The sequence below is a fragment of the Xenia sp. Carnegie-2017 genome, unplaced genomic scaffold (assembly GCF_021976095.1).
Source record: "Xenia sp. Carnegie-2017 unplaced genomic scaffold, XeniaSp_v1 HiC_scaffold_25, whole genome shotgun sequence".
Lineage (NCBI taxonomy): Eukaryota > Metazoa > Cnidaria > Anthozoa > Malacalcyonacea > Xeniidae > Xenia > Xenia sp. Carnegie-2017.
In genome coordinates, this window is record NW_025813488.1 from 7502292 (window position 1) to 7526012 (window position 23721).

The 23721-nt window shown below is 37.3% G+C and overlaps 4 protein-coding genes across 6 annotated transcripts; 3 read left to right on the forward strand and 1 right to left on the reverse strand.

The window, feature by feature from the left end:
• Nucleotides 1-558: 558 nt before the first annotated feature.
• Nucleotides 559-2254, forward strand: LOC124452513 (filamin-B-like; the record flags this gene model as incomplete). The annotated part of the gene is given in 2 exon segments (XM_047003073.1): nucleotides 559-1407; nucleotides 1410-2254. Coding segments are annotated over 2 exon segments (1488 nt in total), but the record flags the coding sequence as incomplete, so codon positions are not given.
• On the reverse strand, nucleotides 2153-6252 carry LOC124453635 (uncharacterized secreted protein ARB_06907-like). The gene is made up of 9 exons (XM_047004436.1): nucleotides 5257-6252; nucleotides 4596-5185; nucleotides 4254-4509; nucleotides 3990-4188; nucleotides 3660-3903; nucleotides 3443-3574; nucleotides 3014-3367; nucleotides 2683-2916; nucleotides 2153-2614 (listed from the first exon to the last, which is right to left on the reverse strand). Exons 1-9 carry the CDS (start codon nucleotides 6006-6008, stop codon nucleotides 2322-2324), a joined length of 3054 nt encoding a protein of 1017 aa, XP_046860392.1. The 5' UTR covers nucleotides 6009-6252; the 3' UTR covers nucleotides 2153-2321.
• A 1285-nt stretch (nucleotides 6253-7537) lies between these two features.
• On the forward strand, nucleotides 7538-8419 carry LOC124453640 (death-associated protein 1-like). Its single transcript, XM_047004443.1, has 3 exons — nucleotides 7538-7695; nucleotides 7798-7927; nucleotides 8163-8419. Exons 1-3 carry the CDS (start codon nucleotides 7650-7652, stop codon nucleotides 8320-8322), a joined length of 336 nt encoding a protein of 111 aa, XP_046860399.1. The 5' UTR covers nucleotides 7538-7649; the 3' UTR covers nucleotides 8323-8419.
• Nucleotides 8420-12505: 4086 nt separating this feature from the next.
• LOC124452806 (transcription factor Sp9-like) lies at nucleotides 12506-21812 on the forward strand. 3 transcript variants are annotated; one of them, XM_047003426.1, is made up of 2 exons: nucleotides 12506-12763; nucleotides 20126-21812. In XM_047003426.1, the coding sequence occupies exon 2, from the start codon at nucleotides 20210-20212 to the stop codon at nucleotides 21392-21394; it is 1185 nt and encodes a 394-aa protein (XP_046859382.1). In that variant the 5' UTR covers nucleotides 12506-12763; nucleotides 20126-20209; the 3' UTR covers nucleotides 21395-21812. The 3 variants fall into 3 exon arrangements, with proteins under 3 accessions (XP_046859382.1, XP_046859380.1, XP_046859381.1); XM_047003424.1 differs by lacking the exon at nucleotides 12506-12763 and adding an exon at nucleotides 14788-15399; XM_047003425.1 differs by lacking the exon at nucleotides 12506-12763 and adding an exon at nucleotides 17999-18605.
• Nucleotides 21813-23721: the final 1909 nt, after the last annotated feature.

The window sequence follows — 23721 nt, forward strand, 5'->3', positions numbered from 1 at the left end:
ATTGGACTCAAACATTTTTTCGTTGTCCAAACATCCAACCCTATTCAAATTTCTTGATCAATTTATCCCCAAAAATTTGGAAATTCGAATGCTTGTATTTTAGATGAAAATTTTATCGTATTCTGCAGAAAAAAAAACATTCAAGTATTTTTGTCGTCAAAATTCAACAACAATTTTCCCAAGATACATTTCAGAACAATTTCAGATTTTAGACCGTTGCTGACTGAGTAAAATCGTTTTAATGTTTTAAAAAGGCAAGTCGTACAGAAATAAAAAAAACTCCTTTTCAGTTTATATGATTTTGCAATGGTGGGTGTAATAAGGGGCCCATATTTATTTCCTAGTAGAGCACAATTGCACACAGACTAGTCTCAGCTTAACTTTAATATTGGGGTGAAACTGACAAGCTGGACTTAGCCGTAAAAAATGAATTTACTTGTGTCCACTAGGAGAGAACTTCGCCTGAGATATATCCGATTAGATAATGGTTTTCCTATTTTTTATCTTAAGTGTTGATTGTCCTGCACTCATCCGGTTACTGTGAAATCTTATTAAATTCACGTACGTCACACCTGCGAAAGAATTCTGGGAAACTTGCGAGGAACCAATGAACGCAAAGAAATACTGTTGAGGTGGTTGAACTCTAAACGTATTGGCCACGAAATAAAAAACTTTACAACCGATTGGAATGATGGTACTGTAATCTGTCAACTCATCGACTCGATCAAACCAGGACTTCTTCCCGAGGAGCAATACCTTCAAGGAAGTTTGCCACTTAGTAATGTTCAAATTGCCATGGAAACGGCGAAGAGCGCCTTGGGAATACCGATGATTATTTCTCCAAGCGATATGATTTGTAGCGAGGTGGACGAATTAAGTGTGATGACGTACCTTGCTTTGATCTTCGAGTATGACCTGGAGTGCAATTCGGCGCAACAGAGCTCACATGCGAAAAACCGTAATGTGGAAAGAGGTGAAAGAGAGCATGTTGAAAGAGATGATAACGAAGAAACGATTCGAAGTAGTAATACAGAGAAGGCTAGCGAGACCGTTTTTGGAGTGACTGGTGAAGAAATTGAGTATAGGTTGAACTTGCACGATGTAAATGCTGACGAAATAACGGTTTCTATAGAGTTCAAGCCATCTGGTAAAATGACAGAGAGTTTCAAACCTAATCTCGAGGTGTTCTCGATGGGAAAAGGTCGATTTCGAGTTAACTATACTCCCAATTATGCTGGCAAGTATCGTGTTAGCATGTACTATAAAGATGAACATATAGCAGATAGTCCTTATTGCTTGCTGGTCTTACCGTCTGATGACACAAAAACAGATCTCCTCAATAACAGCAGTCAGCTGAATGATTTGTGCGATAGAGGACGTCACACGACATACCGGGGTTTTACGGGATGGACGGGGAAGGATTGAGGCACGCTACAGTCGGAAAACTAGCTGTATTCACTGTAATCACAGACAATCGCGATAAAGGACCTTTGAGTGTATGCATAAACTGCCCAGCTGTATCATTACCAGTACCACACGTGAAGAGCACGCGCTCTAAGAACTATTCAACCCATACTGTAGCATATATGCCGACGTTGGCAGGGACGTATACTATCTACGTAAGATGGGGGTTAAAACTTATAAATGGGAGGCCATTCCAGGTGTGTGTCAATGATTATGAGCCACCAAAAATGCCAGCCATTCGAGATAAGAAAAAGTCGAAGAGAAGATCAACACAGTTCAGTCATATCAAGGTTTACTACTCAAGCACATCTTTAGATCCCAATGTTATAAATGCTACGAAAGAACTCGAGAACGTATTGGGACGTTATGGGGTAAGTAGGAATGCCGAAGATGGTGTGTGGGTCAGCATAGATGTGGAATTACAAAAGGATGAAAGAGAATTGATATTCCATCTTGCTAGAACAAGAACATTACCTTTGGTCTTCATTCACGAAGATTGTCTTGGAAGCTTTAAAGAAGTCAAACAACTTGACGAGATGAATGAACTAGAAGAAAAGCTGATGTTTAAGATTAGGAAAGTTTAGCGTGTTTACGTGTTTTTTTTGTTTTGTAATAAAACTAAAAGAAATCCGCACAAGTTCCAAAGAAATCTCACGAAAAGAATTCCTACCGCATCCTAAACTAGAAATTTTTAAAAATCTATTTATTACATAATGTTAAAAACACAATACCTTTTTCTCCGTTTTCATTTATAAATAACTTCTTGCTAAATAGATCGCTGCACTAACTATTTTCTTTGTAGAGTTAACGACTACTTAAGCAACAAATAATGCTAAATTTCAGACATCCTACCATCATTAGCAGGCGCAAGAAGACAATTCACTTCTGTATTCCCAGCGGTTTCCCCAAAATCCCGCACACAGATAACCACCTGGGCCTTTTGCCTTGAAATCAGGTCCAGTGATGACGTAATCAGGTACGAGGTTTGAAAAAGGTGATCTAGCCATTGGGGGAATGGTAGGTGTTGCTAAACTTATGACGTCTCGTATTGAGGATAACGATGTGCCAGTAATGATCAAGCCGAGCCGTGATCCCGAAAGAGGGACTAAGGAGAGTATGCCCATATTTGACCACTGAAACCAACAATTACCTGAAAAAACAATTGTACAAATGATTATGATATACATAAATGAAAACTTTAAACTTTGCAGTGCTTACCCAGACTGATTGAGCGATCTTCTGTAACGTGAAGAGAGACTTTTTTAAGGTAATCTTTGGTGAGGGATAGATCACCAATTATAATCACATTCCTACTGTGTGTGTTTTCTTCAGTGATCTCGTGATGTCGCAAGATAACTGGACTAAGATCAGACGTAAGGTAGAACGTATTTCCAACATAAACGGCCATTTGCAGTAATGCTTGAGACACATCTTTGCCTTGCTTTGATGCACCTAAATATATTTTATGAAATCTTATTTTCCGCAAACACCATACCTCACAGTAAATGAGAGAGGGTGGCGTAGAGTTATATGAAACTTCTCTTCTTACCTACAGCTATGATCAGCGGTCGCTCAGCAATACGTCTTGCTGGGCCAAAGTTTAAAGGACCTCGACTTACTTCAGACTCCAATCTTTTATCAGAGTCTTCACAGATTTTCCAATCGCGAATTTCTTTCTTACAAATATCAACGTGTTTTTCATCATTTTGACTAAATGATAAAATAACACTGTCGACGATAATTTGTCTCGTCTTCCACAGAACTGCTGAGATTGCAGGCTCACTTAGTCTTAATCTGATAGCGTTTGATGTCACTAATGTAGCATTGTCATCAGACAGCTTGATATGGACAGTTGTCTTTCGAAAGGGAATTGCTTGTTGTAGAACTTGAACTCCGCGGACTCCTAAGGTTTACCACGACAACTACGTTAGAATGAATTAAAGAATCGTGGAGTTTAAACGCATAAAAATTTCCCTACCTTGGATACTGGCTGGATTATAAACAGTGAGAAGAAACTCTTTTTCATCATTACGATTTGGAATATTCTTTGAAGAATACATGGAGCCGTCGATCTTACATCCTTTTTTGTCATGTTCATCGCCGACGCAGGCTTCGTGGACATAAAGATATCAAAATAATGTCAAAAACGTAAGATTTGTCAAAAAAATCGCACAAACGACAGTTAGAAAAAAAACCTTGAGTCGAGACGCGTCTTATAGCAAAACTGGAATGTTTGCTGAAGAATTTCCTCATCTTTCCATCATTCACAACTCCGCCATCATTTTCCTCATATGTGTCCCACCACCAATGTTGCTTGTCAGGTAATTCATTATAAGTGACGTCATTGCCTTGTTCCGTCAACAGTCGGTACATTCTTCGAGAGAAATATGGTGATACCGTTTCATCTTTTTCTCCAATACGGATCATTACAGGTACGCCCTGAAGACATTTTATAAAGTAAATGACAACAGGTGCATACACTCTCTTGAATCTCTTCACAAGAGAGACAGTTTAAAATGAGCAACCTTCAAATTTGACATGTGCTTTTCCGCATCGTTTTCAATGACACACGATTCCATGACGTGTTTGACACTCGCGTCTACATAGCTCAAACTAATATCGTATTTGAAGAACGTATTGGAGTCACCATAGTTCTCTTTGCAGATCCATCCGGCTATTGAAACGACTGCTAAAGCAATATCAGGATGATGCATGGACAACTGCCTGAAACGAGAAAAATCGCATCTGGGGAATATTACACTATGTAAAAAATTATAAGTCCTACTAACCACGCCCCATGACCGCCCATTGAATGACCAGCAAACACAACGGCTTTATCATTGGCTTTTGCCATAATCCAATCATGTTCAAGGGTCAATTCAGCTAATCTTTCTAATGACGTCATAGCGGTCAAATCGCCAGGTCCTTCCCAGTTGTGTGCACCGTGTCTGGTTGGTGCCAAAATCCATAATCCTTCAGCACCGAACAGCCACTTTCCTTTTTCCATTCTCTTGTAGGCGTCCGCTTGATCTTGAGGTGATACGCCTAACACAAAGGAAACACGCTCGTGATTGTCGATTGCATATAGTTTCGTCTGATAGCTGCAACAAAATGTGTAAAGAATGAGAAACCTGTTCCGTGAAGAGTCAAAAGTACAGGATGCTTTTGTGGATAATCTTTCTTCTTGCCAATGACTGGTGGAAATATGGCGGCAGCTTTTTGTACGGAACCATCGTGATCAATAAACGTGAATAAAAAGGACATTTCTTTCGGACGACAACGTATGATAAACGGTACGTCTTGTTTCCTTCCCTCGTTCGATTTTAGTTCCAGTCTTCCACGGATATCCTCTAGAGGACACGACTTTTCATTTTCGTTGGTTTTCTTCAAATGGAATGTCGCGATAATCGAGTAGATTTGACCTGGTGCAATGATGAATTTCTTTTGCTTCTGTAGATGCACATTAATGGTAGGTCCACTTTCTTGTGAAATCGACAGCTTCGTGATGGTGAGCCAATTTTCTGCATTGTGATTGGTCACCGGGATCGCCATAAGATTGCTAAAGATTCTACCGTCTAAGAGATCAGGAGTTACTGGAGTATGGATTTGAAATGTCGGCGCCTGATCGGCAGGGGTTATTCGGCACGTGAAGGTTACCTTGCCAACGGCCCTCGTGCGTAAGCGTAAAGAATGGACACCAGGAAATAAGTGAACAGGATGCCTGTAATTCGAAATCATAACAGTCATCGAAATATAGATCGTCATTGACAAGAAATGAAAAATAAAACTAACCAATAGTATCTTCTGGAAGTATAAACATCACCAGTAAGAATGTGATCATCGATATAAATTGTACTCACGCCACCACATTGAACCAGTAAAGACATCTCACTGTTAAGCATGAAATCCCCCACAAACCAGGCTTGCCATTCCATCACGGCATAAGAAAATAGACCGTAGACAAGTGGATACGTGTCAGCAGTCATTGTGATATAACCGTTATTATCAGGTCTGATTGTTCTCCAGCTAACATCACCACCAGAGACCAGCTCGGAATGTGCTCGGAATTTCTTGTTGTACTTTTGACAGTGCAATTTCGCGATACCGCCAATGCTTTGTAAAGGATCCCCGTCTACTTCGTTTTTGCCAATTTGAAACGGTCCAAGGACGTGCCATAGTGAAATTTGTCCAGGAAACTTGCCGTCTAACTTTGCTGCACGCTTGTAGCATTTATTTGCTTTGTTGGTTTTTCCTAGTGTTTGATATAAATCACCAAGTAACGTCCACAAATATCCGTCATTCTTCCCTTCGTTCACCAGTAATCTCTCTGTGATACAAAGCATAGCTTTCTGTGTATTTCCCTCGCACTTTATTCTGAGAATATCATCGAAGTCCGCTTTAGAGCACTCTACACTATTTGCTTTAAGTCTCTTCATGTCATCTTCGATATTCTTGTAAATTGATGTCTTTACACAGTTCGCCGGACGAACATAAAAGTCTTGCAGAACGAACACGGTCAACACGGAGTATGTCTTCAGCAGCATTCTTCACACGATGCTGAAATACACGAGGCGATGTTTGGTGATCAATCGAAACAAAATACTGTTATTATGGAAGTGGTAGGGAATTAGTATCACGGAGGATTAAAGATTAGCACAAGACGAATTGTTATGTAAACCACTTCTTGAGTACAGTACTCGATGTGCAAACAACACGTGATAAATAGAGCGAAGCCATACACAAACAAAGAAAAAATCATGATAAATACAGAACATGGTGAATATATTCAACAGAGAAGAGTCATAAATCATTTTTGATGTTTTATAGGATAATTCGGATGTCTCCAATTTCATCGACCCGAAAGTTCGTGTTCAGGTCGATTTGACTTACATAACGTAACGAAATCGTCACGATTCCTTAAATACATCTCATTTATTGGTAAAATGATTTGTTTTAGCTAAGCAAGCTTGCAAAAAGGCAAAGCAAAGTATGCTTTTCTAGAAAAAAGCTCATTTCTCCAAACATATCAGATTCCAATTTGCAGATAGCGGAACTCTAGGGTGAGACTTTTTACTGTCTACATCTTGATGGAAGGAAGATAAACGATTTGTAAATGAGACATAATTAAATTTTGTCACGCTTCATAAATTTAATCTCTCCAAAAACGACATTACCTTCATTAATTAGCAATGGCCCAAGATGGTGGACTAAAATTTCAGCCAACACAAAATGTTTACATCGATTGAATACTTTTCTTTTTTCCAAAAATAAAGTCTAAGAGAACATTTGACGGCTTTAGGCCCTTCTTCATCATATCTTATACTGATGTACGTTTACGTATTTATTTATTTGTTTGCTTAACGTTGCCAGAACATTAAATAGGGTGCAAACAACATTTTTCTCCAATTACAGTGGCCCGAAATAAACTTTTGTATAAATAACAAACGCAAATCCTGAACACGATATTTGCCACAACAGATCACAAAACTTATTACAATACTTCCACGTACCTAATCATCAAGGTATCAAGCATCAACTAGAAATATTTGTAAAGAATTGGATCATGATCAAACTAACGTTATTTGTTTGGGTCTTTGCTTGTACACCACGAATGTTATTATTTGGGTCTTTGCTTGTACACCACGAATGTTATTATTTGTTTGGGTCTTTGCTTGTACACCACGAATGTTATTATTTGTTTGTGTCTTTGCTTGTACACCACTTATTTTGTTTATTGATCTTTAGTAGGTAGTGGTCTTGCGTTGTAGCATTGCAAATGACAAATGGTTAGGATATGACGACTGGTTACTTTTCGGTTACAATTGGGTAACGTATATCTTAGGTCATCTTCAATGGTAACAATGCATGCCATGGCTCATGTGCACAAGAAGTCGATTAGCTTAGATAATTTCACAGTTGGTGCATTTTAAGATAAAACTGTTTCCCTTACTAGTCTAAGATTTAAAACAATTCAAACTGGTTCAAATCCAGCAAAAATCAATTGAAATTTTCAATCAGGACGCCACGATCAGTTCCAGGTACTTATATAAAGATCAGTTTGCGAGGGGGCCACGCGTGAAAACCGTGAGTATGTTGATTAATGATAATTTTTATATGTACGTAAACAAAGTGTGAAAAATTCTAGTCTTTTGTCTATATTGAAAACGTTTTAACGCAGTATAAATATGTCCAGCGATGCTAAGGAGTTGAAAGGTGGCCATCCGCCTGCTGGTACGAAATTTTTTATCAACTTTGATATCGTTCGGTGACAATTAACCATCTTTGACCTTTAATTGATGTTTTGAACCATTTTACACAATTGTATATTTCTAGTTAAAGCGGGGGGCATGAGAATTGCTTCCAAGGCACATCCACATACGCATCACAATTTGACTCCCGAGCAAAAGCTCGAAGACAAGAAATTCATGGAAGAAGAACATATATTGGAAAATTGTGAAGAAAAGTACGATTGATGTAGAATTTCCGTTTTCCCAAGTGTCATAGATTGTGCACGAATTCTAATATATGTCAATATTCATCACTTACATTAATCGTTTAAAATTTCTAACTGAGATTTTCCCTATGCCACAAAGGGCTCAATTTCCCTCATATTTAATTAATTCTGATGCCCTACTTGTCAATAGTCATTGTAGATTATTCTATTGTCACAACATGAAACCCCTTTGTTGCATTTGCAGACCACCAAGTAAAGTTCTTGTGTCAGGAGCCGAAGTGAAACTCACTGATGCTTCAAATCCTGGCTCGGTAAAGCAGTTCCATGATAAGCCACAACCAAAAGTTGAAAAGCCGGTCAAACACCACCATCAACATGCCATACAACAACCTCGAAAACAGTGAATTACAATATACTCAAATACATAATAATGATAAATGATTGTGGACATGAATTGTGTGAAATATTTAATGTAGAATTTAAATATATTCAACATTATAATTGAAGAGTGATCTGATCCTTTCACGAATAGAAAATTTGTTCCTTTTCTAGTAATTTTTTCAAAGTAATTATTCCATAGAATTAATAACAATGTTCTCCATTTCTATGAAATATACCCAGATTACCCATGACGCATGTGTCACTCAATCTCAATGCAAAAATATTAGTATGTAAGCAGGTACTTCATATTCAAATCATGCTGTCTTGACTATTTCTTGTTTCCCTGTGTATATTATGCCACAGCCTCCAACTGTTTCATTTGACCATTTTCAACATTTCAACCGTGTTAGTCTTTGTTATCGTACGAGCGAACTCTGTCCTCACAATAACCACTTGCTGCAAACCTCTAACTGGTGGTGCATCGTAAAAAAATAAAATGAATCTTTTAATAAAGTTCGACAAGAAAAACACTGACATTCCACAAAAATTAGAATTACTAGAAATATTAAAAATTTTCTCAAAGCAAAGTAATACTTCAAACTGTGAAATGAAAGTACCACGTTGCGCAATGATTTGCTTGACTTGCTTCTTTCAAAAAGCCTTGATATACAAATTCATGAGAATTTTTCGCGAGGAAAACACCGTAAACTAATAATTGATGGACATCAATGCATCGCCGCATAAATGAGAATAGTTATAGATTATTATTGTACATGACGAGTATAGAAGACCAAAAAATCAAACTTAGCAACTTCGATTGTCAGTTGTTGGAGGACATTGAAGATGGCCGTTTTGGGCTGGTGTATAATGCGAGACACGTCCAATCAGGCCATCTTGCAGGAGCAAAAGCAATCGAAGTTCTACACGAGATGACTATAGAGGAATGAATGAAGAAATCGAAATACTGAAAAACACTATCAAACCAAACCAATGCTGCACAGTATATTGAAGCGTTTAGATTCAGTCGAAGCTGGTCTCATGAAGATCACTTGTATTTACAGATCGGGAGGTGGCAGTGTGTGACAAAGTAAATTTAATTCAAGCGCTCCTTCGAAACAGCTGATAAGATTCTTTCATTGCTCGGAAAGCTAGTTATCTAAACGTGAGTCTGCAACAGCTTTAGAACATATGGCTCATGTTTATACTTCAGGTAACATGCTGATATGTCTCCTCAAACGTACAAACTTTTACACCGTAACTTCTAACTTAGTTGTTAGTTTGCATGGTTTCCTAAGTAAAAACTTCACGAGAGAAATTATGATGTACGACATCGTGACGTTAAAGCCAGTAGATTTTGCCAGACAGAGAGCATCATAAACCGTCCGAAGAACAATATAGTTGAGCCATAACTGGAAGAAGAAGATGCGCAAATAATAATCACACGATCTTCATGGAGTTTAAAGCTTTTCGGGGTACGTAAGTCATGTAAATTTGAATACAAAGATTCCCCTCATCAAAGACTTCGAATGACGTTTCACAATTCATGACCTTCTTCGGGACATAATTTCCTCAAGTGAATTAAAAAAGAGGGAATCACATCCACACTATCATAAACAAGAGCAAGTGTCAGTTTTAAACACAGATAACAACATTTGACAACCCTGTCCTATCTCCATTGTTGCACGCATCAGGTTGCTGAAGAAGATATAGACATACTGAAGATGGAAAGAAGAGGGTTTAACACGATTTTATGTCCGTTTAGTCATGCTTTTAAGCGGTGCGTTTCCCCAAATTAAACTAACGGAGGAAACCACGAAAGCTTTAAATACGGTTGTCAAAACAAGGAAAGGCTTTCCAGGGTAAAATTTTTTCAAGTTCACTCAACTTCCTCAAGATGTAAATCCCTAGTGAATTGAAGTTAAAGAACCATCCATCTTTCTGGTATAAGAAATCTGACTATTTATATTCATCTTTAGTTGTAGAACTCAAAAGACAATAAAAAAAGTCAAAGATATCAGTCGCGAGCGCATTGTCAACAAGAAATGAAGGAAATCTGAAAAGAGAATGATAAATTCAACCGAAAAAGGTTGCAGACTTGCAGTGTGGAAAAAAAATACGTAGGAGACCAAACTGTCCAATAGTCATGAAAGCACTATCTGCAATGAAATTGACTAAAAAGTTGAACAGAAATGGAATTCTTATTTAGAAGCAACGAATATTTTGTTTACTAACGATGTTTCACCGACGTTCTACCACTAAACCGCCTCAAACATCTCCCATGGACTTATCAATAAATATTTTCTTTCGCAAAGATTTGCGAAAATGTATCATTTTAGGGAATAGTTTGATTATTATCAACGTAATTATGTGAAAAACGAAAATATGAAACACATTTTCTGGAGCTGTTTCACTCCAGAACTGACTTCACTGGAGCCCTTCATCAATTTCTCCAACCCCCCCTGTTTTTTTTCAACTGTAGGCCGGATCAGGTGATTTCAGAAAAGCATAAAGTCAATGACGACTTGCATCAAACACAATAAAAGTTGTGTTTGCCTTGTTTTATGAGGTACTTCATAGTCTCGAAGAGAACAGAATGACTCATCAAGACTCGAAGTGAACAGAATGAAGACGCAAAGTTGTGGACGTCGTTGATCATATCTCTGATGACCGCAACTTCAAATTAAAGATTTTACTCACCGCGAAACACAGCGGCAAAAGAGATCTGTGATTGGAAATGGTTAATTATCTACGAGGACAAAAATGAGGAACAAACACATACAAAGGCATCTCGCCGATTTTTCTGATTGAATTTTACGCGTAGCTAGCGTCAATAGCGGCGTAATTAATCTTAAAAATTATTACAAAGGCTAATGGTTGATAGTTGCATGAAAGAGAGGATCAACGACAGATCTTCAAGGAATTAGTGTCAGCTTATGCTTAGTTATAGTTTGAGGGTAAGGGTTTAATGCTTTTTAGATGACACTCTTAGTCTAGATGGCACTTCTTCAACTGTTTACGAATGTCTTTTCTTGGTGAAATGACTTCAAAAGACTAAGCATGTCCATCGAATGTACATATAAGATTTTCAGAAAATCGACTGCATCTCTCGATACCTGTGAACGAATCAATAAACCGAACTTTAAAAGAAAGAAATTACGAAGTACAAAGCCATTAAGCTCCTGGCAATTATAAATAGTTGAGTCCAAATTACATATTGACACAACAAACGCATTTGTGAAAAGGACGCACGAGTGGGACGAAAGATCCTGTAAAGCTACATGTGCGCTTCTATCCTCTCACAGACCAGCATATATGGAAGAAAATATCATGTCTTTAATGGGATGGGAGGCATGCTTTTCATGCTGCGGCCACGATATTGAGTTTTTTGTTATCTTATAAAAATTGACATTATTTCTCACTTAGATTAGGTTGATTAGCGGCACACGGCATAATTATTATGCATGAAATTGATTTCACTTCAAAAAACAATTGATAGAATCGACTTAGAGTGCCGAACTGAGAGTTAAAATGGAACACAAGAGTTTTGCTTGCTTGAAAAATATTGTCGTTCGACCTCAGGAACGTTCCTATGTCTCATGGCTTTCCACGAAGACGTTGTGGGAGGGAAATTTCCCTTCCCATTAATTATTTGAAAAGCAACATACCCCACCCAGACAAGAGATAACTGGTTCGGCTATCTTGGTGGGAACGTTATAATGTATATGGAAAAAAACCTTACCACAGTAAAATGTGTTTTTATACGACCAAATTCCAAACGTGAACAAAAAATTTTACTGACAACTGTGACAAAAAGAATCTCATAGTCTCGTATTAGAAAGAAAAATCCTTACTTGGTGAACTGTATGTAATAAATTTCCTAAATAATTTAATTATACAAGGGGTTTTTCTCGGTTCTTATACATATTCTTAAACAAACAAGTAACATGTTTTAACAGTGTCAAAAGTGCATGTCCGTACATAAATAAGGCAAGCTAATCTTACACTAAAATTTTCATTTTCAATGTTTTGAAAAATTTTTGTGTTCGATAGAGTTCTGCTTTTGAGATGAATTGAAGAGGAAAAATCTCAGGTTAGTTTTTGCATGTGTTCTTGATTAAAGGACTAGAGCCAAACTTGCCTTATAACCCCAAACAGTGTGCACGCAAAGAGAAAATTAAAACACAACGACTTTCTGATACAGAAATTGCATTTACTCGATAATCGAGTGTTTATCAGTGTAATTATAAATGGCTGAGAGAAGCACCCGCCATGGGCAAACAAACAGTAATTACAATCACGTATGCCGATATAAAATATCTTGATGAGAACAGAAGCTAGGAGACAGCAGGTCAATCAGCAAGCGGAAAAGAGCTGTAGGAGAGACGATAACTTCATCACTGTGCAACACCCAAACCAAAGGACTCCATTTCCTGACCATTGTGAATATATTTGTTTATACTTTTGGTAAGTCATAGATCTTCATTCTTTCCGTTGCACGGGTCCAAACATAACACAAAAACGACTCTCTCCTTCCAGAAGTCGTCTTTATATCAGTTTGCAATATACAATTTACCCCTTAGCGCTGCTGTCGAGTGTTCTTTTCGAAATTTTTTCATTCGTCTACGCGACCATTTTTCTCCATCGTCTCTGCAATGAAACGTCGATCGCGGCTATCTGTTCATCTTTTCATTTCATTACCTCTTTAACAAATTCTTCTTCATCTTCTTCTATCACGACTTCACAACGTAAACCATTTACCACTTGTTTCACTTCACATAAATTGCATCTTCTTTCTAATACCAGTCATTTCACAGTTCCTCTGAGCACGTAAATTCTTCTTTGAAGGCTTCAAATCTCAACATCTCAATGCATGCGCAATTGCTCAATAACTTGGCTGCATAACAAACAAATCAATTGCACCGGTGCCGTGTTATTTTTGAGGACAATCGCCGTGTAAATGTGATTGACGACAACACCAATACCGAATGGAATCTACACACTTCATATTTGGTCATATATAGTAGACGCACTAACGAGAAAATTTTTTTTCGGTAGCTAGATATTTATATTCCTCCATGCATATCCGAACAATTCACAGAAAAGATGTCTTGTGTACAACACAAAACTACAATATTCCAAGCAATGATATTGGTATGATCATCAAATCACGGAACTTTGAAACGCGGCCGTGTTCATAAATGAGCATTGGTGACAAGTAAATCAGTGCGACATTAAAAACGAGATTTATAAAATGAATCATTACTGATTTCGATGCATTTCATTTATCTGCGCGGTACTCTGAGTATAATTATAGGGCCATAACTCGCAGCCAACTTCCAATGCCTGACACGCAGGTGAAAGGCTGTCATATTATATACGGCAACTTTGAGGTAAGATACTCTTTTTAATATTTTTTTTCAGCAAACATAATGACAAAATGTCATTATGTTTTTCAAAATGTTCTCAAATACTAATAAGCTAAATTACACTACATATTTTGGAGGTCGCCAAAACGGAGCATGGGCAGACAGATAATCAGACGACAAAACTCCACATGGAATGTGGAATACTTTAACTCTCGCAGTTGAAGTGGTCGATCCCAAATTAAAAGTTTTCCCCTTTACACCACCAACTTTACAATTGAAGTATCGAAAAGAACGTAAGTGGTTAATTGACGTCCATTGAAATATCCAAACTCCTATGAACACATAAATTATTTACATCATAATGTGCCGCAAAGGTAACATTATGTATATAGTAGCTTGGGTTTGCGTTGAACCGACCGCATAAAGATGAAACAGGCTCTATAGAATTGAAAAGCTGGTACATGTATATGTGTGTATAGAAAAAGTAAAAACAGCATGGCTAAAATTGCTAACGAGTCGGTAAATTTTTGCTATAAATCGTTCAATTCGCTACGTTTTGTTTCATTTTGAAGTTTTACACACGAACAAAAGATCAAAATCCTTTTTAGCCAGTTACATGTACTTCCATCGGAAGAAAAAAAGGTGCTTAAAAACTTAAATCTCGACACATTGCAAATGTTAAACATTATTATAATTATGAAGCAACACGAGTTCATCTATGTAGGTAGCAGTTAGGATTTCTCTAGCATTGTCCATTACAATGCCATGTCTTGTAGTTATAACTCAAAACTGCCTCTTACAATTGCCCCTTCACAGCGGTCGGGTTACTCAGGTATAATTAAACGCGTGTTGTAGGCGCCAGTAATCTGCCACTCATGGCCAGTCCAAATAGAATTGATCACGGCGGGTCCAGAGACTTTGAAACAACGAGAACATTTGTTAAGCTTGATTAATAGATGCTTATCGTCGCTAATCTGTTTGCGAGTGCAAACAATCGGCTTTTAGAAGTTGCCGACTCTGCATACAATATGCAAACAATTTCGGGTAATAGATATCATTTAATGCCTGTGGAGATGGCGCAGCATGAGAAGATACCTGTCTACAGTGCCATCGAGGCTCAACTATCTAAATTCAGCGCGCAAAAACAACAACTCTCGGCACTATCTGTTCTTCATTCACTCATTTTACACTTGAGCTTTAGGGCAGACTTTACATAATGACATATTTATAATGGAAATTACAAGTGCAGTGTGAAGATGGACAATGACAAATGCAAGGCCATGCACGTCAGATAAAGGTACTCGAGAACGCATACACGATCCGCTGCAAATCACAGTAACAGTTAAATCTCAGTAGGAAAATTGTCATCGCATGCTGATGCCTTTTAAACACACGCTAAATTTCGATAGAAGTTCACCTGCAGGTAGTTGGGAAATGTTTTCATAAATATTATGCCTTTAACAATTCAATCAAGTTCGGTCGGTGACATCAAAGCGAATTATATTAAATCTATCAATTTGAGAATTTGGTGGTAATTTTCACAGAGCACGCCTTTCGTCTCCCTCTTTCGTCTCTCATCCAACCGGCAAACCTCAACTGATCCAAAAACAAATCACATTCGGGCACAAACGGACTTAAGATCATAGTGCTCCAGGAGAAACCTTTCAAAGTATTGGTTTCGGTAGACCAACAACGATATGTGTGGCACACAATGAGATGATTTGCTGTGTACAGGTACAAATGAAATTACAAAGTTGACAAAATATTTGCTTATGACTGAATTGATCATTGTCTTCTTCGTCATTTTTTTTCATAATAACACATCCTTTCTTTATATCATTTATACTGTAGATCCATGACTAAAATATAGCACAACCCCAATATCTCTCATCGTTTGCTTTCCAATAGTAATAGCTATATAGACGGTAATGCGCTAAAAATTAGGTAGAAATTCGCCTTGACTTATTCGTACAAAGAATTACAGTTTTAACTGCGCTGTACATGAATAGATAGCAGAGATTTGTTGCGACTTCTTAACAAGGACTTTTTGTTCTTGCACGAACAATAGTGTTGTAGAGTTTGCTAGTTGCTATGATTGCTAGCTTGGCTTAAGAACTGAGATTATTAGATATTACCACAAAATCAATATACTAGAAAATGCACTTTTAGCTTAAAGACAGTGTCTATAATTCGCAAATCAATGAATATAGCGAAATTGCATGTACGCATGGTTTAATGTAAAGAGTCTGTATAGAAAGCACAACTCACAAAAGCATACAAATTGCACGATTTATATATGTACTATATGTATATATATATATGCCGATATGCCAGCAAAGAGATGGTTGATAACTCGGGTATAGTTTTAACGATCGCCAATTTTTATCAGGAAAGAAAACTGAATGCGTAAATCTGTAATTTTCATTTGAACACAATCTGATCTGTGGCAAAGATTTGTCTTTTTTTTTATGTAATGATCTAATTGGATGAGTGGAGTGACAAAAAAATCTGTTCTACTTGCTCTTCAAACTTCAATCAAAGTATCTTTAATTTGAACTACATTGAATATGCCGCAATAGTCAATAGGTAAATATCAAAATTAAAATGTGTGTGTATGATATGCATGCACGCGGGTACAAAAATATAAAAATATAAAATCATTCATTCCGAAATCGTACGACAGCTATAATCCAATCAAAGCAAATCTTCTACGAAAGAGAACATGTACACTGCGATGAACCAGTAAAAATAAAAAGAAAGCTTGCTAGGAGAGTGATGCCTACGGAAAATAAGTCACAGTGAAGCCAAGGTACCCATAAGCAAACAAATTTTGCCCAGAATGCTTTAGGAACTACATGGTTAGCCTGATCATGATGAATGTCAATACTTGGGAAGACAATAGTTTCTTGCTCAAAGGTTTAATAGTAATTTCCAATACTATACCAAAGATCTTTACCAATATCTATGTTCATAACGATACGCTATTAATGAAAAACAGTGAACTTATTGAGCATATATTGTATGAAATATGTTAAGAAGACATTTTAAATATTCTTGCTAAAAGATATAATTGTGATTTTCAATACTAACATGCCTTTTTAATGATGTTTGAACATATTATACTATGAAATGAGCTATATAATAAGCATATTTTTTTAGCATAGATAAAATATGAAATAGGTTTTAGGAAGACATTTTAAAGTTTCTTGCTATAATAAAGTTATAATTGTGATCTTTAATTTTCTTAAATTTTTGAACATACCGTTCATAAAAACAGCTACATAATGAGCATATTATGTAAGCATAGGCTATATGAAATAATTGAACGAGAAATTCTAAAGTTTGTTGCTTGAAGTTTTATGATTATGATCTTCAATATAACATGGGTGCTTACCGATGTTTCAAGAATCACTTGAACTATACAATATAATACTACACATGAAAACAGTGGATATATGTAAAACATATAGATGATTTAAAATGAGATAAGACTACCGCCCAAAAGGAGCGCAAATGCACTGTATGCATGCAATATATAGTTGTATAAACGAAAGCTGGTTAGATAACCATATGTCAACGGTCAACATTAGGCGACAAAATGAGAGCAATGAATTACTGATGGCGGTAGAAACAATGTCTTCTGTGCCATGATAACACATACGCAGCTGTTTTAAATTTCCTTTCATGTATAGAGCGAAAGGTAAGATGCGCGGTCTTTGCACGATGATATATATGAACAAAATCCTAAACTCTTTTGCCAAAAAAAGCTCACCACGAATGCGTTAAAAGACAATATATCAACACAGGATGGTTTATCAAGAAAAAATGATAATGAAAACAGCGAATTTATGCAGAACAATGAGAAAGAAAAGAACCTCTGTCTATGTATAAATATGCACCATACCGCTAAGAGTTTGTTACAGCAATTGACATCATTTTCAAGCAATCTACAAGCATGACCGTTTGTTTACCAAACTGGTCGTATTAACGAGATGAAGTCTAAAAATTAACAACAGGCAAGTATATATTAACAATGTTACACCCACCACGCTATAATATTAGTTATCACTTCGCACAAACTTAAAGATTTAGGTTGTAAAGCAGAAACCCTTTCCGGCCATGAGGACGGCCCCTAACCGCCCATCTAGCCCACCCACTCGAGAAAAGAATATATACACTAAGCCAACCGTTCATCCACAGCAGAAACATGCAGCTATCCTCCGAGAAAAAGGGCGTCAATTCAATGAGATATACATCGTCAATATATTTTGGTTCATAGATATCCTCAAAAGTAAAAAATATATTTATTATTTTCTCAGCTATTCATGAAATAATCGCAATTTCGTAACGCCTTTCTACCCTTCAATTTTCAACGATCATAAAGGCAATTTTTTAGAGATAAGATCGAAATACCACATAAGAAATGGCAGAATTTTCCATCCTAGTTCCCTCGCTTCAATATCGGCACGCTGCATGACCGAGGAAAAAGATCGTCTTTAGACGAAGGAAAATGATGGGCACGAATTCATGAATATAATCATTATTTCTCGTTGCGCAAGATTGTAAGAATTTCAAAAGGAGCGAGTGCAATGTATTGAAGCATAACATAGCAATACAATGTGTTACTATACAGATAAACGAGGTTAGACACCTCATGCAGTCACATGGTAAAAAAATGGTACATGTTTTCAATGCGACAAAAAAAAACATGTCCTTAAGTAAGGACAGACTTCCATTGAGGTATTTGTGTGAATATACGTTTTTGTATTGAGACAAGACGTTGGCGCTAATTTGATTGGACATTGTTGAAACGCGCGGCATAACAAAGTGAATCATATCTGTTGTGATGATCATACAGTCATTCCTCCGCTGCACTGACAGCAGGGTTCACTGCTTGAAGATAAATGAAAGAACGATGACGGGATTTCATCTATCTTATGGTAGCTATTGTATTTTTATAGGCTTTATATAATTATGTCGACTACGTAAAGCTCCAATGGCTTATCAATCTGTAAATATTCCAAGTAGTCCTGTACGGTGTATTAAGCACACGACAGTTTAGACATGTCAGGCATCTTCGTGTATATGTTTGAAGGTTTTAGACATGCGGACTTATTTTTCAAAATACACACTCGGTTTTACAACAAAGGTGATATTACATTATGAATCTCGGGGCCAAAAGTAGATTAAACGAGAAATCCTTTTATATCAGCATGCAACCCACGGCAGAGTGTTGTCAATCATGGTAGTCAAACCTGTTGGCTGCATGTCAATATACTTAGCTCTAACCAATATAGACCTTCTATGTAAGCAAGATGAAGATGTCGTGATTTCAATTTTTTACGTACACCAAATAGCCACAAATTTCCTTCGCCAGACCATACTGGTTTAAGATAGCCAAAAAGCGGTTTTCACGTAATGGGAGTAATGTCTGGTATTTCATTATTTGTGGTTATTGGTTTGAGTTTTGTGCATCTAGCTTTTCATTCACGACGCTTGCGTCAATTGTCCTTTTCAAAATTTCCAACAGTGAAAAAGGAAACTGTTTAGTGAACAAAATCGTGCAAAGCTCTAGGCTGTATGCGACGAACACCGAAGGTCGAAGGATCATTTTGGAATACAAAAATTGCTAAGATCATGCACTTCTTCAAGACTTATATGCGAGTCGAAAGAGTTGATTCTTTTTTTAAGTCAGGTCAACGGCAACATTGCATTAACGATGTCTGAGCTAGGGCATTGGCAGACGTTATATATATATAAATATATAGGAAGTTTATCTGTGATGATTCTCCGTGTAAAACAGCGCTCAATGCGCGAGAGCAGAGCGTAAATATATGTAGTGATGTTGATGAAACTGTAGTTTTCGTGATTTTTTTCAACATCACTTCATATATATATGAATAAATTTATCGAGATGCAAATTCGAGACGAATGCAAAGAATGATATGAAATCCAAATATGCATGCATGTTTAACTTCACCTTGTAAAAGAATTGATGGTCGCAACCGTTTTAAAAACATTTTACTGTCTAATAATAGGATTGTAAAAATACGTTGATTATTACACCATGGTTATTTTTCATCATATTCAATATATACTTTAGTCTGATCTGCTACGTACTCTCTAAGTCAAGCGGGAATTATAGACAGTTGTGACTGTATGTACTATACCAACTGTGCACGATTCTTCTGTACTGAGGTAATAAAAACACATCAAAAGTAAAAATTTCCATAAAAAGATCACAGCAAGGCGAAGGAAATCAGCAAGTACGCGTCTTGTACAAAGCGTGATAGATATTGTTTTTATTCATTATACGTTTGTTCACGCCAATGAACAACTTAATTCCTGCCCACTTGAGATAGGCGGTTATGATAGAAATAATGCTTTGAGAAGAATGACTTAAGAGAACGGATGATTTGCCACAGACATGTTTTTGCATATTTCCTTCCGTGCTCTTTAGGATCGTCGTTTGTGTGAAACCGGTGTGTCAAATATACGAACAACGGCAGCAGTCATACAAGCCCGAGCGTCAACACCGCTGGCTATGCTAGCTGCGACTTGCAGCAAAATTGGACAACAGACATCGCCGCCTTTAGCTGAAATTACACTAGGAAAGAGATTTCATCCTTGCAAGACTGAAAACACCGCAGCAACCATGGTTTCGATCAACACTGCCATACCCAAAGATCCATCGCTTGTCCTCGCACCTAATCCATATCAAACTTATTCGAGAAATTTGGACCACAGGCCTGAGTTATGTAGGGCAACAAGTTACGGTATGAATGGGATACATTTGGGATTAACAGAGAATTACAATGGACCAGCAGTAGCAAGAATCCACACATCTCCCGAGCTGCTTTTCAATCTTCATTCACCTCATCAATGCTCGCTTGGAGAGGAGAGTCCGACATCTAAAACGCCGACAAGATTTGAAACACCACAACCCGGTGGATCATTCTGGGATGTTCATACAGCAGCAACAGGTGGTTGGTTAGAGCCACTGTCACCCGGTGGTGCCCATCATAGATTGAACCAATTTCCAGGTTATCCCGAGTACCAACCGTCTAAAGCAAGAAGTATGCTGACCAGAACCCCTCAAATTGGTACTATCTATCCATCGTCGCCACTCCCATCTCCTTATACGCGAGAATCTCACAAATCCAACTTACCAACGTACATAGATCCACCGACGTACATCACATCTACGGCACCTTACATCCAGGCAACTCCGATGACGAGTCAAAGAGCGACAAGGCGTTACACAGGTAGAACAACATGTGACTGTCCCAACTGTCAAGAGAACGAGCGGCTGGGAGCGTTGGGAGTACCATTCAAAAAGAAAACACAACACAGTTGCCATATTCCAGGCTGTGGTAAGGTTTACGGAAAAACGTCGCATCTCAAAGCTCATCTACGCTGGCATACGGGTGAAAGGCCTTTTGTGTGCAACTGGTTATTCTGCGGGAAACGTTTTACTCGTTCTGACGAGCTGCAAAGACATTTACGGACGCATACAGGAGAGAAACGGTTTGCTTGTCCTGTCTGCTCCAAACGTTTTATGCGAAGCGATCATTTATCAAAGCATGTCAAGACACACAGTGGCAACAGCAAGAAGGGAAGTAATGACAAGACACACGAGGATAAAGATGGATCGAGCTACGATAAAACAGGCGAACATGGCTCACAAGATGAACGCGAGGAGCCTGTCACTGTAGGCAAAACAGAGTGAACATAATAAATGAAATTGTATGTTTTAAAACCAAGATGATGTGTGACTTCTAGGCGAACAGGATGTATTTATTTGTAAATAAATATGTAAATTATAAACGAGTTCACAAACATATTGAAATCATGGCATATTTGCTTGGTGACAGAATAAGTATTGCTCTGGAATATTTCAATATAAATATGAAAGTGCTTGTTTAGAAGGATCTCGAAACCGACAACTTCGTATGCACTGGTCAAATCCTCCTCCACTCCTGCGAAAATCCTTATGATACCAAGGGAAATACGATTTACGTACCCCAATCAAACTTTCCAAAAGATTGCCACGAAACTAAACATTAGAGACAACATGCTGGGAGGAGGGGTGATCGAAACAAATACAGACTATGTAATGAGTATAATTAAATGTTTATGGCGTTGAAGACATAAATATCATTCAATACTCTTTAATTAGAGCGAAATACCTTTCAATTTTTTTGGCCTCGAGTCATAGCTCGACAAAGGCGACCTTGAACTTAGCAAACATTGCTAACCACAATGCAGAACTAAAACATATACAAACGAACACCCACAAACGGCCTGAAAACGCACTTACAGGTAAACAAGGAAGACGAAAACGTAGCTGAAGCAAGTAAACGTGATTGAAAATGTTGTCATGTCCAACAATAGCACAAGAGACAACCATGAAGGAATCGGTTGCTTGTGCAACAAACGTATCGCGGCATGTAGGTAACACGAACTACCACCTGCACAAAAGCGCATAAGACAAAAGTTTGGAGACATTTTGAGAGTCGTGAAGAGCATAATTGCGATCAATAGACAGCGTGTCGTCAACAACTCGTTTTTGAGATAAAACATCTTTCTATCATACCGGTAAATACCAGTCGTTTAAATTAATTTATTTTGGTCATTATCACGCAAAGCAAATTGAGTTGTACAAAGCGGCAGAAATAATACAGTGTCCTACTTTGAGTTTACCAAAACGATTTTAAGCCATCCTGTCATTCAGGATGGCCACATTTCGTTGCCCAGATCTTCTCATTTCTCTATTTTATTTTCAAAAGAGGTTAGGTCAACTGGGTTGCCAGAAATTGAAAATAGCCTCGTTTTTTTTTACGAGTTAAGTATTTTTCAATTTCTGTTTTCGATTCTTTACGTATTCTATTTTGTAATTGTGTACTTATAAACCGCACTGAATACGAGAAGACACAAAATTGAAAATTTGCAGATTGCAATCCATAAAACTCATACAAAAGTAATCATACTAGGGTATTATGATATTTGATGTATGATAAAAATGTTAGTTCAAATAAAAAAAGAACGTGTTTACGTCTAGGGATGAAAGAATGAAAACTTTCTAGACTGTAATCTATTGATAGTTGCACGGTTAATTATTGATAAACAAATGGAAAATTGGTGACAATGTCAGCTATTCTGCACAACAAATACTTGGAAACACTATTCTTATGAGACAAAGCCATACCACAGACAGTATAATACAATTTGCTGAGTATGGAGATTTCTCTTCGACAATTAAATTACCGAAAGAAAGTTCTGAGTAAGTAAGGCCAGTTTGGCCTGCGAAAATATTTATGGCGAAGGAAAACATTTCGCAAACTTGCAGCCATTTTGAAAACGGTCTTCATCAGGTGGTTGGGTTTTTTATGGCATAGAATTTACAACGATACCTGAAACTTACCCAAAATATCGATGACATTCAAAGGTTTCCATTTCAAATTATTATAAAAAGCACAAACTTTTTCAATATAAAATACTCATCGTCAATTTGATTCTACGAAGACAAAAAGTGCACAATGTGAAATGCAAATGTCGACAATTATGGCGAGACGCCACTTTTACGCCAAAATAGACGACACAACTTCTCTCTCTTTTTGAATTGTGAGGCTTTGAGACGTTTTGGGAAAATGGCAATTCCTTTGAAAAAACTTCAGCAATTTAAAATACGCTCATTAGAAATTTTGAAACTATTCGTGTAAAGCTGGTATTTCAGGCTTTTCAGCATGTAAACATATTATATCTTTATAATAACCTCCTTCCATTTGGCGGTGATCAAGTCTAATATGCAAGTCAGTTGACAATTTTATTATTTTTAATTAATGGAACATCATGTGCAACGAGTCAAGCTGTAGACCATCCTTCCCGAGATTTCATCCCTCATTGCATGAAGATACAATAGTTTTTTTCACATTTTGTATTGATACAAGCTCACGACAATTTCCATGAAATTGAAGAATGAAGAACTCAACTGTACTGTTCACGGATCAACATAGCATGCCCCGTCGATTTAGCAATCGTGCAACACCAATCAAT

Bases quoted from the DNA above. Each gene is read 5' to 3' on its own strand.
- LOC124453635 (XM_047004436.1), bottom strand. From the start codon at position 6,008: ATGCTGCTGAAGACATACTCCGTGTTGACCGTGTTCGTTCTGCAAGAC. The intron at 3,904-3,989 runs GTTGCTCATTTT...AAATGTCTTCAG, and splicing joins AGCACATGTCAAATTTGAAG to GGCGTACCTGTAATGATCCG. The intron at 2,615-2,682 runs GTAAGCACTGCA...TTGTTTTTTCAG, and splicing joins AGATCGCTCAATCAGTCTGG to GTAATTGTTGGTTTCAGTGG.
- LOC124453640 (XM_047004443.1), top strand. From the start codon at position 7,650: ATGTCCAGCGATGCTAAGGAGTTGAAAGGTGGCCATCCGCCTGCTG. The intron at 7,696-7,797 runs GTACGAAATTTT...GTATATTTCTAG, and splicing joins AGGTGGCCATCCGCCTGCTG to TTAAAGCGGGGGGCATGAGA. The intron at 7,928-8,162 runs GTACGATTGATG...TTGCATTTGCAG, and splicing joins TTGGAAAATTGTGAAGAAAA to ACCACCAAGTAAAGTTCTTG.